Raw genomic sequence first — 16,435 nt, 5'->3', positions numbered from 1 at the left:
TTATTAGGACTCAGTTTGGATTATATAGCTTCAGATAGAGAGACTATGCAGACAAATCTAGCACTGTTTTACACGGGCAACGTGGCTATCCTCACTGCGGTGGTAACCATTAGGTGTGAGTTTCCAGACTGGAAGAGCGCAGGATTTCTGACTCAGGGTGTTCCTGTTCCACCCTGGCCAGGAAAGTGACCACCACAAAAGCTTCTCTGTCGGGCTGGGATGGCACCCACAAGGGGAGACCAGTGAATGGGAGATGCGTTCTGCCCTTCCGTAGTCAACCCGTTCGTATGCCGATTCATTGGTGCGCCATGTAAATTGCCTAAACTGAAGCAACTGGACCCGTCTCTGGCTCTTCCCACTGTACGGAACATTCTATCAATCCTGTGTCCTTTTGAACCATTGGAGCAAGTGGAGTTCAAAATGTTGCCTCAGAAAGGTGCTAATCCATTTATAATCCAAGCTTTACCCATTTACCAATCGGTTCATGCTGATGGAGAGGATTGACTGCAGTCCTATGGCAATGGAACAGCGACATTCAACTATGAATCAGAAAACGATATTCTTCCATACATTACAACCTAAATATTTGCCTACAAAATTGGTGTTAAAAGTGCAACTGCGCTTGGCGGTGTAGATGCTGTCAATCAGAGGAGGTCCACTCATCATGACCACATCTTCCTGAGGCTGACAAGAGCTGCTCTTCAAGTTTGTAAGGCATCTTTATTCTGGTACCATATATACAACAATACTTTGCTGATGTGGCTGGACAACATTATTAATGGACTACATTCAAATGACATTCACTCAACATATTCAGTTCCAATATAATAATGACAACAAAAAGGAACTACAAATGTATGAAAATTGTGGAATAATTACCATATTAAAAATTCCTGAACAAAGATTTCAGTTTAAATCAAGATATCTTACGAAAACATTTCAAACATCGATATGAATGAATTTAGTTCAGAGAAGGTCTGACAGCCCCCTCTGTTGTCCACGGTCATGTTTCAAGACCAGTGCATAGACCCTCAGAGAGCACGTCCAGCCGTAGAAATCAGTTTGAAATTAAACACTAGTTGTCATCTTCATCCATTCATACAGGTTGTGCATTAAAATGCCATGTTAGTTCCATGGTTCCAAGATCAGCTGGCCTTTCTAAAGAAAAGCAGGTATCCAATGGCAACAGAGGGCGTTGCTCATGAACAGCGGTCTCTTCAGTGTGAAAACTAGAGTGCTGTTTTCATTCCCATTCAGGTCCATAGAGATCCAGGTTTTGACCTAAACCTTGGCCTCAACAAACCGGGGCTTCTTCAGCCTTCTCTGACTTTGGCAGCGAGGGCAGAGTTCTCCTGTCGAATAGCCTTGTAGTCGTCCTGGATCCTCTCCAGGTTAGCCACCGTTTTACTAACGTTTTCTGTCTCAATCTGTGGACAATTCAAGATGCCAATGAAAAATATACTTCCTTGTACAGTAAATCTCTGAAAGTCCTGCTGCATTTAAATAAAAACAATTTAAATAAATAAATATACACACATACATACATATACATATACACACACACCTTTGGGGAAATACTCAAATTCCTTCCGAGTCCAGCCGAGTGATAAGGCTACTTACATATATTTACATTTATATACAGGTTCAAGACATGTTTAGAACGAAGACGTAAATCTTTGGAATTCTGGTATTCAGTGGTTAAGAAATAGATTATAGAAAATGGGACTGCTTAAAAAACATCACAAAGACACTCCTACAACCTCTGGAACAAGACTGAGATATGCTGGCACTTACTTTGGTGTTTCTACTGCAACAACAAGTCTATATGTGTTAAATACACATGTTATACGTCAACAAGATGGCCTTTGAAGGGCTGCTACATCTCTATGCTAAGCTAGGCTAACATCTGTACTGGACACAAAGATGATATTGAACTCTGAAGTATTGCCGTGTACAGAGCGATAAACTCCTACCTGCTCCTCGAGATCTCGGATCTCTCTCAAGATTGTACCGGTGTCCTCGATGGTTTGGATCAACTGATTACAGTTCTGTGGAAGATGGAGAGATGACATGTAACACATTCTCTGATAGGAGCAACAGATATAAGAAGAAACCAGACGACCATGATGACATACTTCATGCAGGGCAGCCAGGTACTTGTACGATTTGCGGACGGATTCATCTTTTTTGGCGTCCTTCAAATGACAAAACATTAATGAATTAAAAACATGAAAAATGTGTTCCACAAAGAACAGTTCAAGAATCCTCACGATTACATAGCACACATAGTGGTTCTTTTGTAATGAACTTAAATTAATTGAGAAAAATGGCCTGTGCTACCTTGAAGACCAGCTCATCAGTGACAGCAAAGGTCCGGTCCAGTTTTCCTGTAAGGCTGTTGATCTCTTTCTGAAGCTCCTTCGTGTCTGACAAAATCTGAAAGGAATGTGAGCACAGTGGTGACGAGGGAACAGCTGATGCACAGCAAGTACATCAGCTTTGCAAAGAAACCATTGATTATCTTTTATTTCTTATGCATTTTTTACAAGGAGCCTAAACACAGTCGAAAGTCACAATAAGAGCTGTAAGTCAGGTCTTGCAGCATTGCGACGGCCAAAGTAACAGGTTGCAGGAAGCTAGCGGCATCAGAAAAGGCAAGGACTTTTAACCAAACGGAGCCACATTGTTTGTGTTTGTATATATATATATATATATATATATATATATATATATATATATATATATATATATATATATATAGAAGTCTTTATATCGCTGTGCAGAGGATTTGGGATTTCTTTCACTGACTGCATAGAAATCAAAGTTGTCATATATCAAGAGACTGCTTACAAAGAGAATCTATTCAAACTAAATATCATTTGCTTGTTTACTTATGTCCAGTCTTGTAATTTGCTTTAGATCATACCTTGGTAATCTCCTCCTTCTGCTTCTTAATGTTGCTGACGATCTCGAGGATCCTCTGAGTGTATGCTGACCGAGACGCATCCTGAGGAAGGTTTTCTAACTCCGTTACCTACGTTAGAGAAAATAAACGATACAAACGGTCAGACACATTCAGCACACAACTAATAATGCATTAATTAACGTTCAAACAAGCCAGTGTCAAAAATGTAAATATAGGGGGCGCTAGTGAGCAAGATATGGAGTAAGACGCTAATGTCAGTGCTCCTGCAGAACCAACAATATTTTACATAAAAACAGCTACTATTTCAAGAATACCAGCCTCAAAGCTCACCGAGGACATCACAAAGGGGCCAACAGCTGACTTATGCAAGCTACATCATTTTTGAATGGCGGAAAAGCTTCAGAAATACAAATATAAATCCGGCGGTAGCTCATCACGGCCTACAAGAACCACAAGGCAGATCCGACCAGGTGACCCGGACCAACCCTCTCCCACCCGCAGTGAAAGCCCAGGTATGACCGAACGGATGAAAGCGGACATCTTATCTTCCCTGAAGGGAGAGATTTCCAAAATTATAAGAGAGGAACTCAAAAGTGCGCTAGCGGAAGATTTCAATTCACTCAAGTCTGAATTACAAGCGGTGCGGTCCGAAATTTCTAAAAACACGACCGCTATCCAAACAGAAGTAGACCACATGAAAGCCGACATACAAGACGTGAAGGGCGGCTTATCAACATGGTCCGACGAGGTGGCCGCACAAGAAGTTACGATAACCAGCCTTCAAAGACAGGTCACAACTCTAACAGACCGATGCGAGGATATGGAGGGGAGAATGAGACTGTGTAATATCCGAATAGCCGGCATTCAAGAACAACCGGACTCCAGCTCCCCTAAAATAGTTGCCAAAGTTATTAAAGAAGTCCTGCAGCTGGACCGGGACATAAAGATCGACCGATCGCACCGCACAGCCGCCACCAGGAAACCAGGAGACCGGGAGAAACCACGAGTGATCATCGCTAAAGTACACAATGACGGAGATGCCGCAGAGATCCTAAGGAGAGCGCCGCTGGTCTACAACGGGAACCGGATCTCTATCTTCCCAGACTACACACCCAGCGTTGCTAAAGCCAGAGCCGCGTTCACGGTCATACGGAGGACTCTGCGAGGAAGGAAAGGAGTCCGCTACGGCCTACTGTACCCGGCAAGACTCCGGATTTCGCATAACAACGAAGACGAGGAGTTTCTGGATCCCGGCAAAGCCACGGAGTATGTCCGGAAGAAAGTCATCCCATCTACTGAGGCCGCAGACTAAATGTATCCCTATCAGTACTGTTAACTACAGTAAGGACTGACCAGTGAGTTCTGCAATTTCACATACTGGCACATCATTATTTTCTACTTTATTTTATATTCAAATATATATATTTTCAAAACATTACTCGAATCACACCTGATAAGAGAAAAGGAAAAATGTGTCTCAGTTAATATTTGTGTATATACCCGTCTCCATTACAAGGAAACAAACCCTTATAATGTGCCCGTTATTTCTATTCATATTGTTTGTATCATTCTACTTTACTTGCTCACTGGCAGCTTCCATAAGAGGAGAATACTGGTACGCCTTTAGCTCTGTGTGCAACCAAACACTACTGCACCACAAGGAGCTGTTTGACTTTACACATGTATGCCAAGAACTGCAGGGGCCTGAATGGCCGTTACTCGACACTGTCCTTTTCTGTGTCGACTTTTCTTTTTCTTCTTACTTTCTCTATTCCTTATCTTAGCACACCCATAGCATAGTCATTTCTATCTCGACTGTGCACCGTTGCTGTTTGCCTTTAGTGGCTAAGGGACTAGGTCCCACCGGACTGTTGCTAATGTTAGTTAACAGCAGTCCAGACTGTTGCATTCCCCTTGTTCTGATCCCACTGTTCCCTGGGGATCCTACATTGTTTATTAGAACAACAAGCTCATCATCCATTTTTCTTAAATACCCTCTTCTACCCCATCCCTATTGGTTTCATTATCTAGTCCAACTCTCCACACTCCACATAACAAGATGCATGGCCCATGTGCTGGCTGTTTGCCTCCGCTTCCCATCTCTCTACACAAACTCCCAAAATATGAAAATGTAATACTTCACACAATGGACCCGCTAAAAGTGATAAGTTATAATGTCAAAGGCCTTCATAGCCCTGTTAAGAGAAAGAACATTCTACATCAGATGAAACAAGCCAACTGCCACATTGCATTCCTCCAGGAAACACATTTATCTGACGCTGAACATGAAAAGTTGAGAAGGTCCTGGGCAGATAAAGTATATTACTCGTCACACCGATCGGGGAGAAAAAAGGGAGTATCCATACTCATACACAGACAAATTAATTTCACACAAACACTAGTACACAAAGACACAGAGGGGAGATATATCTTAGTTAACGGATTAATTGATGGCACAGAAGTATCCCTCATTAATGTATATGCACCTAACGAAGACGAGCCTGGCTTTATCAGGACATTGTTCAATAAGATCCTACAATGTAGTACAGGGCTGCTACTGATGGGAGGAGACCTCAATTGTGTAATGTCACGACTAATGGACCGACAACCTGCCTCTAAAACTCCGCTCTCTAGAACGAGTAGAATGCTCAAATACCAATCCTGGAGGCCTTGTAGATATGTGGAGAATCAAGTTCCCGAGAAGCAGGGATTTCACGTTCTACTCAAACAGACACACATCCTATTCACGGATCGATTATTTCTTTACCATGAAAGCAGAGCTACATAGGATAGTGGACATTGAGATTCTTCCTATAACTATATCCGACCACGCACCCGTGGCATTAAAATGGGACATAGGCCAAAGACCAACCTCTAAACAATGGAGACTTAATGCATCTCTCCTTAATGATAAAGCATTTACCTCCTTTATTACAGCAGAACTCAAGGAATACTTGGATATCAATACCTTGGAGGAAACGACACCTCTTATACTCTGGGATTGTGCCAAAGCATACATCAGAGGACGTATTATTTCATTCACCTCTGCTAAGAGAAGAGGAAAAGAGTCCAAACAGAAAGAATTGGAAGATAAAATAAAAGACTTAGAACATAAACATAAACAATCTGCATCAGCCAATCTCCTAAATGACCTCAAGTCAACCCGAAGAGGACTCAACAGCCTACTATCAGATCAAATTGAGGGAAGTTTAAGATTCACGAACCAAAGATACTATGAACACGGTAACAAAGCAAGCAGATTACTAGCTTTTGGATTAAGAAAAAAACAATCATCTAATACAGTACAGAAAATTAAATCAAAAGAAACTTTTGTTACAAAACCAGATAAAATAGCAGAATCCTTCGCAGAGTTTTACAAATCCTTATACAAAAATACAGATACCTGCTCTGATAATGCAAAACTTACAGAGTTCCTAAATCCTATAAAATTAACTGAACTGACAGAATCAGCAGCCAAGGAATTAGATAAGCCTATTGAGGAATGGGAGATCAAGCAGGTGATCCCAACACTCAAAAATAATAAAAGCCCAGGACCAGATGGATATATTAATGAATTTTATAAAACCTTCAAGGATATGTTATCACCACTGTTGCTGAAAGCATACCACCATGCATTAGAATCTAAAACCATGGCACCATCTTGGGCTGAGGCAACTATAGTGGTAATTCATAAAGAAGGAAAAGACCCCACAGAGTGCCAATCATATAGACCAATATCACTGCTGAACGGGGACCTGTGCATTCTAACAGCAATCCTATCAAGAAGAGTCAATCATATAATCACTAAAATCATCCATCCTGATCAGACGGGATTTATCACTGGAAGATACTATGGTGATAACTTACAACGCTTATTAAACATAATATCCCATCAAAAAGAAGAGAAAGTAGAAGCTATGATTTTGTCTCTAGATGCTCAAAAAGCATTTGACCAGGTATCGTGGCATTATCTATTCCAAACACTAAAACGATTCAAATTTGGCCCCAACTTCTTGAATTGGATACAAACACTATATTCGTCACCTCAAGCAGCTGTTAAAGTGAATGGATATAGATCACAAAGATTCACATTGGAACGCGGCTGCAGACAAGGCTCCCTTTATCCCCCTGCTGTTAGTATCGAACCCCTAGCCCAGCTTATCAGAGATGATAATAAAATAAAAGGAACTGTAATACATAAAGAAGAGCATAACATATCACTTTACGCTGATGATGTATTATTATATCTGACCCAACCTGCATCAACAATACCACATCTAAAGGAACTCATCTCACAGTATGGATACTACTCTGGATATAAGGTAAATGTGGAATAAACAGAGGCTATGGATATCAATGGAAACATCTCAAGAAATGTAAAACTCCAAAGTGGATTTAAATGGCCAAATGACGGTATAAAGTACCTTGGTATATACATCCCCTCATCCCTACAGAAGTTATATGAGGCCAATTATAGTAGAATGATTCGGTGCATTGACAGTGACCTGGAACGATGGTCTACGCTCCCTTTGTCCCAGCTCGGTCGTGTTGAAAGTATTCACATGAACGTCCTGCCCAGACTTCTCTACTTATTTCAGATGCTACCTATAGAAATTCCAAAATCTAGTTTTGATAACCTGGATAAAATCATTTCTAAATTTATCTGGCAAAAAAAGCGTCCTAGAATTAGACTTAAAACATTACAGCTCTCTAAACTAAATGGAGGCCTTAAACTCCCAAACTTAAAATATTACTTCTGGGCTGCACAAATGAAACCTCTGATAGTGTGGATTCAGAATGGCACATACACTCGCTGGCTTAATATTGAGGAAAACATGCCCAGAGCCCTTACAAGTCTTGCCTTTTTCAGATGCGCCCGTAAAAGAAGTGGCAGAGTGGACTAAGATTACTCTTAAAATCTGGAACAAAATACAGACAGCTTTTGGGCTTCCAAAGTTTATTTCATTACTAACGAGCATCAGATCTATGAAGACCTTCACACCCAACAATCTGGATACGGGCTTTAGAAAGTGGTCAGACATGGGACTGGCTCACCTGCACCAGTTATTTAATGAGGATAACCTCAAGACATTCGAGCAGCTGGAAAAAGATTTTGATCTTCCCAAAACCGATTTCTACAGGTACCTACAATTAAGAACTTTTCTAACAACACACAGAGTGGGGAAAGCTTGTGAAACGTACACCCCTAGAAAGGTTTTTAATCGAGATACAGATGGGGAATGAAGATAAGAAAACAATAAGTCCATTATATAGCATATTTCTATCTATGAATCTACATAATTCCCAACAGATAAAGCAGAGGTGGGAAGCGGAAATGAACACAATCATACCACAGAATACCTGGGAGGAAATGTGCACAGAAGCACACCTAGTTACAAACTCACTTGGAGGGAATTTAAATGGAAAATAATCACCAGATTATTCAGAACACCAGAAATAGTAGCTAAGATGGCCCAACACATTCCAACTGTGGAAGCGCTGCCAATCATACACATATATTCTGGCTACGCCCTAAATTAAATACATACTGGAGAGAAGTCTTTGATGCCCTCAAAGAAATCTTCCAACAGGACATCCAACAAGACCCTACAGTAGCACTATTGGGAGTGATACCTGAAGGCCTGGATGGGAGGGCCAAAGAATACCTCCTGAACATATTACTTACAGCAGCATTGAAGGGTTTAAAACAGGATCCCCCAACATACGACTTATGGATCCAAAAAGTATGGGACATCTATCAAATGGAGCGAATCACATATTCATCTTTACCAAACGGTGGGGTCCTGTCGCACATTGTTACTACAATGATTGTTATTACTGAATGTTGCTCGGCCCTCTGGTTGAACTGCTCTCGTTAACTGTCTCTGTGCACACACACACATCATACACAATCCTCTATGAAAAGCATATATAGCACATACACTCAGGAGTGGACAATCATTATTCAAACTATTTATTTTATTTCATTTGTATCATTTGTATTTAATTTCTATTTTATGCAATCTTTTCATTATCCTCATTTCTCCTCTTCTTTTCATTCTTGGAATGAGCACCGTTGATGTTTGTTGTTCTTTATGTGTTGTACACTGTACCTGAATATCATGTGTACCAAGACATACAACTGAAAAATTGACAGGAAGCGACTGTATGAAAATACATATTGTTTGTTGTTGAAAACTAAATTAAAAAAAAGTGAGTTCAAAAAAAAAAAAAAAAAGTAAATATAAACTAAAAGTTATGTTAAAAGAATGTAAATTCAGTTCATTACCAGTTGTTTGTAGATTTCTTCCTTTTTCTTGGCCTCCTCTGTAGACACACGGATCTTATCATGCAGAGACTTGATTTCAGACAGCTTTCTGGACGACTCAAGCTGAGGAAGATGGAGACGAATGATCAAAAACAAAGTTTTAATTGGATCAAATAAAGACACAAATCCTTTGAAAGGCATCACTTACATCCTGGTTGCTGCAGATTTCTTTGAGCCTGCGGTGCTCGTCGATGAGTGGGGCGCGGTGCTTCTCCCACTGAGAGGCCAGGTTCACCACCCGCTTGGCACTGGCCTCCACCAGAGCCTGGAGGAAGAAACACACAGGTTTCCACTACATGCCTGACTTTCCCTGCCGGGTTTGATAACTGGTCTCCAGCCAGCAGTTTTCAGAGGTCTCACTCGGCCCTCCTACCTGAAGCTTCAGCATGTTGTTGTCCGTGTCTGGCAGCAGGTCGATGGTTTTCTTCTTTACCTGCATCTTGTCCTTGTTTTCAGAGTTCCCTAGATCTCTCTGCTTCAGCTCATCCAACACCTGGACATATAACACATCACACATGAGACAATAATCTCCCTCTTACCTGTAGTGCAATGTATCAATCTAGCTTGTTTTGGTGCGAGCTGCAGAGTGTTGGACATATCCGCCGTAGATATGTCTGCCTTCTCACCACTATGATGGAGCTTGTGGTATTTTATGGAGGAACTAGTTTTGTGAATCAGAATCTACATGAAACAGTCATCAACCCGTTTCTGACTATGAGTTGGAGTGAATGCTCAGATTCACAGTTGGAAGCCAGAATCTGATCAAGATGTAAAACAAATAGCAGGATATCCAACATTTGAGTTCACAGCTGTGCCCCGTCATGTCTAGGCCACGTCATCGGTTCTTTGTGTGCGTTACCTGTGCATTGGTGACACTCATGTGCTTCATGTCTGTTGTGAGCTGTTCAACATCACTGCAGAGCTGCTGGAAGTGCTCCTGGAGGGAAAGCTGCTCGTCCTGCTGACGCAGCTGGATATCACTCTCTGATTGATGGCCGGCGGGGATGGAGGTGCTGGTTCCTGCTGCCGCCTGCTGCTGGACGGACATTTATCAGAATCAGAAACTTTTTTATTAGCCAAGTAGGTTTACACTTACAAGGAACTTAGCGTGGTGGGTGGTGCAACATAGGACGTTAAACATAACAAACAACAACAGTAGACAACAAATACGCTGACAATCAACACCGATGAACAACAAAGATAATAATAATAATAATAATAATACTACTACTACTACATTTATTTATATAGCACCTTTAAAAACAGAGTTTACAAAGTGCTCTACATATAAGCAAGGTAAAAACATAACATCAATACAAGTAAACATTTCAGAAAATACATGAGGCAAAGGAGACAATGCCATACAGGCAATGAACACAATAGAGGAATAGCAAATTACAAATACAAAATAAAGCAGAACAGACAAACTAAAATAGGGGAAACTGCATAAAAGGACGACATCACTTAAAAGCAGTTCTATAAAAATGTTTTTTGAAGATGAAGACACTTCTCTCTCTCTCTCTCACACATGCGCGCGCACACACACACCTGTGTGAAGGTGAACTTCCGAGTGTGAGTGAAGTGGGTGCCCTTGGTCAGGATGTGCTCAGAGGGGGCGGAGCCTCTGAAGGCCTGCAGTATCTCAGACAGGTCGGAGGTGGAGCGAGGACCCCAAAAGGCACTTTCAGCAGGGGGCAGTGCAGCAGAACGCAGCTGCTCCTCGATGCGTTTACGCAGCCGGGACAGTTTCCTGGAGCAATAATCCTAACAATAAGACAAACTCATTTAATAAGGTCTGTATTAAACATGTTCATCAGCACTACAGCTTCTGCTAGGTACAGAGGAAAAACCTAAACCTAACCCAAAAAAAGAAAGTCAGAGTGGTTTGGACCGTACCAGTCTCACATGACCAAAGACTCCCTAATACCAATGGAACCAAGTAACCAAGAAAAGGGTCACATCAACGCAGGGTTCCAGCACATCCTTGCCTACAAGACAGGCGTGTGAAAGAGATTGGATGGACTGCAAGTAAGAACATCACAAGGCACACAACAGTGCTACTGTCATTAGTGTTATAGTGTTAATAATAAATATGTTTTCTGATCTGCTTATGTTCTCATTTTTTAGTACAAATGTATGATCACTTGATTAAACAACCATTTCAGACCAAAGCACAGCAGTAACAGACAGAACTGTGTGAAGTGTAAATGAGGATGTACCTGTGGTGTGAGACGAGACAGAAGTCCCTGACTGTTCCACTCGCTGTCCCACTCCTGAGCAGCACTCAGCTCAGCCATGTGCTGCTCCAGTATGGACGCCACCACAGAAGCATGGTGGGAAGGCTGGGCAGTCACAGGGGGAAGAATGTCTCGCTGGTAGTCATTCACCTCTGAAAGCACACAAGCACTCATTAGTTTGTAGATGCCAGTTTTTAAGCCTCAAGTTTGGCAATTTCAATCTTGGATTTTCTCCGTCACCATCTTGGATGCAAACAGTGAACCATATTTGACCATATTTGGACAAAGAAAGAATGACACCGTGTACAGCTGTGGTAGGGTAGCAACCTATCAATCACCTTGTAGCAACGCCCTAAAGCATCCCCTGCTTTATGGTATGTTTGACTCTAATGGATCATAATGCACAACAAGCTGTATTGAAGACTTGAAACGAGAGATTGAGACCATGAACTCATGTTTACAATGTTTACTGAGGGAATAAATCAAGAGAGAAGTAGAGTCATCTATATAGACTTCTATACATATGGGCGACTATGGCTCAGTGGTGATCAGGGTCATCCTTCAAAATCGGTGGAGGATCGGCGGTTCAATCCCCGGCTCCGCTAGCCCATGTCGATGTGTCCTTGGGCGAGACACTTAACCCCAAATGATGTCTCCCGTAGTTGTTCTACGGTGTATACATGTGTGTATGTTAGTTAGTCCTAATGGGCTGGTGGCACTTTAGCCACTGCCATCAGTGAATGAAAGGGTTTAAATGGGTGAATGATGATAAGTAGTGTGAAAGTGATTGAAAAGCGCTATATAAAAGTACAAACCCCCTACCATAACAACCAGAGGAGTCGCCCCCTGGTGGACAGTAGAGAGAATGCAGATTTAACACATGAAGCATAGACTTCTATACAACCAGAGGAGTCGCCCCCTGATGGTCACGAGAGAATGCAGCTTTAACACATGAAGCATAGACTTCTGTACAACCAGAAGAGTCGCCCCCTGGTGGTCAGTAGAGAGAATGCAGCTTTAACACATGAAGCATAGACTTCTGTACAACCAGAAGAGTCGCCCCCTGATGGTCACTAGAGAGAATGCAGCTTTAACACATGAAGCATAGACTTCTGTACAACCAGACGAGTCGCCCCCTGGTGGTCAGCAGAGAGAATGCAGCTTTAACACATGAAGCATAGACTTCTGTACAACCAGACGAGTCGCCCCTTGGTGGTCAGCAGAGAGAATGCAGCTTTAAAAAGGCACTTTCACATTGGCTTCACTTTCGAGACCCGAAGGTTGTCGTCTGATTTTAACATGATGGGGTCTATGGGGATAGATTTGCATTTGGAGCTAGCCTTAAGTGGCCATTTGATAAACTGCAGTTGTTGGCACTTCCACCTTGGCTTTCATTTTCAACACCAGAGGTGCTTGGGTGAAACAGGAAACTCAACAGGTCAACTGAAACCATGCAGCATTTGCTGATGTGCAGCAGGAGGCCTACCTTTTAGCTGATTCTTTCCTGGACCTTTAGTGCAGTGTGGCAAACTGAGAGGCTGGACATGGAAGCTGTGCAATGCTCCTGGACTCTAAAGAAGAACATGTCAGAAAGCAACAGACTCTCTCTGCACAGGTTACATGTTATAATCAACAAGTTAATATCATGCATCCAGAGGCAAAAGTCAAAATCAAGACACAATCATTGTACTATCTCTAGGAATGTCCCGGCCTCAACTCAAGACATATCCTCCTGATTGTGTTGCAATAAGTTAAAACCAATGTTTAGTTTTACTTCATTTCTTAGAGAGTTCGGCTGCATTAAGCCTACAGTCACCCAACATAAATAAGAGTAAAATATAAAAAAATATATATAACGTGCATCACAGCTTTCTTTGGTTTGGTAACATGTCTGGACTATAGAGTTGGACAGTTGTTTAATATAATAAATAAGCAAAGTATTTTTACCGCTGTAAATTTCCATTTAATAATGTCAGGATAATTCTGTGTTACTGCAGGAATAAATTATTAAATACCAGTTTATATTTCAATAACATCAGTTTGTTGTGGCAGATGACTATACCCATGAACCTTGGCCACTCTCTCAGACTTGTTGCTGATAGACTTGACACATCCCCATGTTTTTTATGCATGTAAAGCACTTTTCAGACATCAAAATGCAACTTTAAAGAGTGTACTTGTGTTTCAGTGTGCAGTGGCAGTCTGCAGTTAGGAGGCAGCCAGGGAACGACCAACTGGGCTCTGATTGCAGCAGCGATGGCTCTCTGGAGGACCACAGATTTACCTACAGGAAGAGACGACTGCCTTAGATGACTCTTCAATGAGTGGTAAGTTAGGACAAAATGCCTTGTCATGCCAACATCCTCATTTATGCAGCACTGTGTTACTGATTCTTACTCTTTTCCTTCATGCTACAATGTTTTTATTCAAACCCCCCAACATGAAACTGTGCAGTTTTCTGGGGTGGATTTTGATGACTGATATCTCATATGTGACTGACTGGTCACGCTCAAATCAACATATACATTACGCTCATTATGAAATACCTACACAGGGACACATATACATACATACATACATACATACATATAGATCAAGACATTGTCTGCTAATATTTTGGTCCATGTCAACCATGTTTTGTTGACCCACCCAAAAGTGGTACACTATAACAAAAGCTGCTCACTTGTCTAGCCCCCATCTTTGTTTTGGTAAAGAGGGATGACATCCTACTTGAGGCTTATGACTTACAGTCTAGTTGTTAAACAACTTACTGAAACAACCATAGAGCTTACGTGCAGTTATTCTTGATAAAGGGTGCTTACTCCTGTGTATCAAATGTAATCATCAGTGCAAAAGTGTTACATTACATTGTAGCTACAAACGCATGGAACAATAAACATAGTATATTTCTGTCTCTCTAAAGACAGGTGACATGAAACTGTGGAGGACATAGACCGGTGATCTCCGTACCTGTCGGCTGGTCCGAGGCCTCTGCACTTTCTCTGGGCAGCTTCTCCACCAGGAACATGAGCAGGGAGCGGATCTCTGGCTCGTTGCTGTATAGAAACGTCTGGTAGCCGATCTCTCCTTTATAACCAATGTCCTGCAAACCAATAGTTTGGCGTATTAGGAATACTGCTGGGGAACTACAGGCAGTTATTTGGTGATTCTATTGAGCTGGTAGTCATACAGACACATCTGAATGTTGCCCACAACAACCTGTATTTCTAATTAAGTGTCCTTAGGTGTCCTGGAAAGTTCTCACAAATAAAATGTATCATAAACTCTCTGGTCGATATGTAGTCTCACTGCAACGGACCGAATGGAAACAGTGCTGATAATGACCATGAATGTTCTTGAAAGTGGATTCAAAGAGGAAAGCGAACCATGAAAGTCTCAGAATGAAGGACTCAAAAAGGTTTTCATTGAACATACTTTTGAGGTCACAAACTTTAATTCAAGAGAACATTTCCTTTAACAAGAACTTTAATTTAAGCTCCATTTAAAAGCTTTTTTACCAGGGCTTTCCACCGCGTTTCATGGTCTTTCTCTGTGGATGGAGTTTTCTCAGTTGTCTTTTACAACTGAGAAAATGCAATCTAATGACAAAGACCATGAGATCTGGCTGAAAGCTCAAGAACAAACGAGTAAGTGGACTTTGAGTTTTGAACTATGGTTGCCGAGGTCAGGAACCAACCAACATGTGTGCCTTAAGTGGCCGTCTTTATTATAATCCTTCCTCAGGTCAATGAATGACATCATGTCAGTGTACTTGCAAATAACTATTTGTGTACACTGAAGAGCTTCTTATAGCCACATATTGCACATTAAACCTCCACGTGTTAGTATTGATTGTTATTCAGTCTTATACCACACTTACTGAAGGATCTAATGAATAAGTGTGGGCCATAACTCAGAAGGGTCTTACCTGGCAGGCCTGTGCCAAGCTCATGCCCACCCTGAAGCGGGCAGACATGCCTGGAGGCAGAGATGTGGGCAGCGCGCTGCCCAGGCCTGGATCGATCACCCGGATACATCTGACCACCGCCTGCACGATGAGCTCACTGCTGAACTGTTTGACACTGAGCGTCTCCTCAGCCACCTCTCTGTGGGGCACACGGTCAACAAGAAGGCACCGGGCGTGAGCTCCGTTCCCCTGCTGACAGTTATGTTCACTGCGAGCTTCACAACCGTTGTCCCGTCACGCGTGACAGCTGGTCACGAGCTCAATAACACGTTCAACAACTCTTCAGGTGGCTTTGTACACAATTAGTTAAGAAGTCGCTGCTGATACTTACGTGCCGACTTGTTTGAGGGCATGAATCAAAATTCTGTCAACTTCTTCCATCGCTGAAGTTGTCCTGTAGATCTATATATAGACGTGTGTACACACACACACACACACACATATATATCTCTATATATAGAGATGTATCCTAACTAGCAGACTGGAGGACGGCAGAGCCTCTGAGGCTGTGCATTACCGTCAAGTGAGCTCGTATCAGTGAGGGACTCCCATGGCTAAAAAACTAGCTTCCATCTTCTGTTAGCGAACTTCGGAAGGAGCCACTCGTTAAGCGCGAGCTGCCGCTCCTAACGGCCCTCACGCGCATACTCGATGACGCAATAAACAATTGTTGCGCGTGCCATACTAACCTACCATGACCGTGGCGACCTGCTACAAACCTAACAGATCCTACACTTGTGTAGCTTGTTCATTGTGGAAATGAAGTAATACGGGAACTGAGCAGGAGGATTCTGGGAAGTGGAGTTTCATCTCAGCTAGAACAAGCGGTAACCAAGCAGTCAAGAACTACACTTCCTAGCATGCTCCACCAGAGGCAATCTCATGACCGGAAAGGTGCTGGATAGCCGGATGGATGCTTGGTTGCATAGGATCAGGATCGGAGATGGACTGTGTGATCATTTACATCAACTGCTCTT

The 16,435-nt window shown here is 42.1% G+C and overlaps 1 protein-coding gene across 3 annotated transcripts; it reads right to left on the bottom strand.

Annotated features, from left to right (window-relative positions):
- Positions 1–700: 700 nt before the first annotated feature.
- Positions 701–16,245, bottom strand: ccdc22 (coiled-coil domain containing 22). Of its 3 annotated transcripts, XM_034537180.1 has the most exons (17): positions 15,976–16,245; positions 15,790–15,860; positions 15,420–15,597; positions 14,462–14,594; positions 13,669–13,775; positions 12,978–13,062; positions 11,474–11,643; positions 10,803–11,018; positions 10,114–10,290; positions 9,628–9,747; positions 9,403–9,519; positions 9,216–9,317; positions 2,927–3,034; positions 2,341–2,436; positions 2,136–2,195; positions 1,974–2,048; positions 701–1,427 (listed from the first exon to the last, which is right to left on the bottom strand). In XM_034537180.1, the coding sequence occupies exons 2-17, from the start codon at positions 15,837–15,839 to the stop codon at positions 1,314–1,316; spliced, it is 1,908 nt and encodes a 635-aa protein (XP_034393071.1). In that variant the 5' UTR covers positions 15,840–15,860; positions 15,976–16,245; the 3' UTR covers positions 701–1,313. The 3 variants fall into 3 exon arrangements, with proteins under 3 accessions (XP_034393071.1, XP_034393070.1, XP_034393072.1); XM_034537179.1 differs by having other exon boundaries at positions 15,790–16,245; XM_034537181.1 differs by having other exon boundaries at positions 10,114–10,287; positions 15,790–16,244.
- Between the last annotated feature and the right edge of the window lie 190 nt (positions 16,246–16,435).

Source organism: Cyclopterus lumpus, chromosome 7, assembly GCF_009769545.1.
Source record: "Cyclopterus lumpus isolate fCycLum1 chromosome 7, fCycLum1.pri, whole genome shotgun sequence".
In the NCBI taxonomy this organism is placed as follows: domain Eukaryota; kingdom Metazoa; phylum Chordata; class Actinopteri; order Perciformes; family Cyclopteridae; genus Cyclopterus; species Cyclopterus lumpus.
This window is presented reverse-complemented; position numbering and strand designations above follow the sequence as displayed.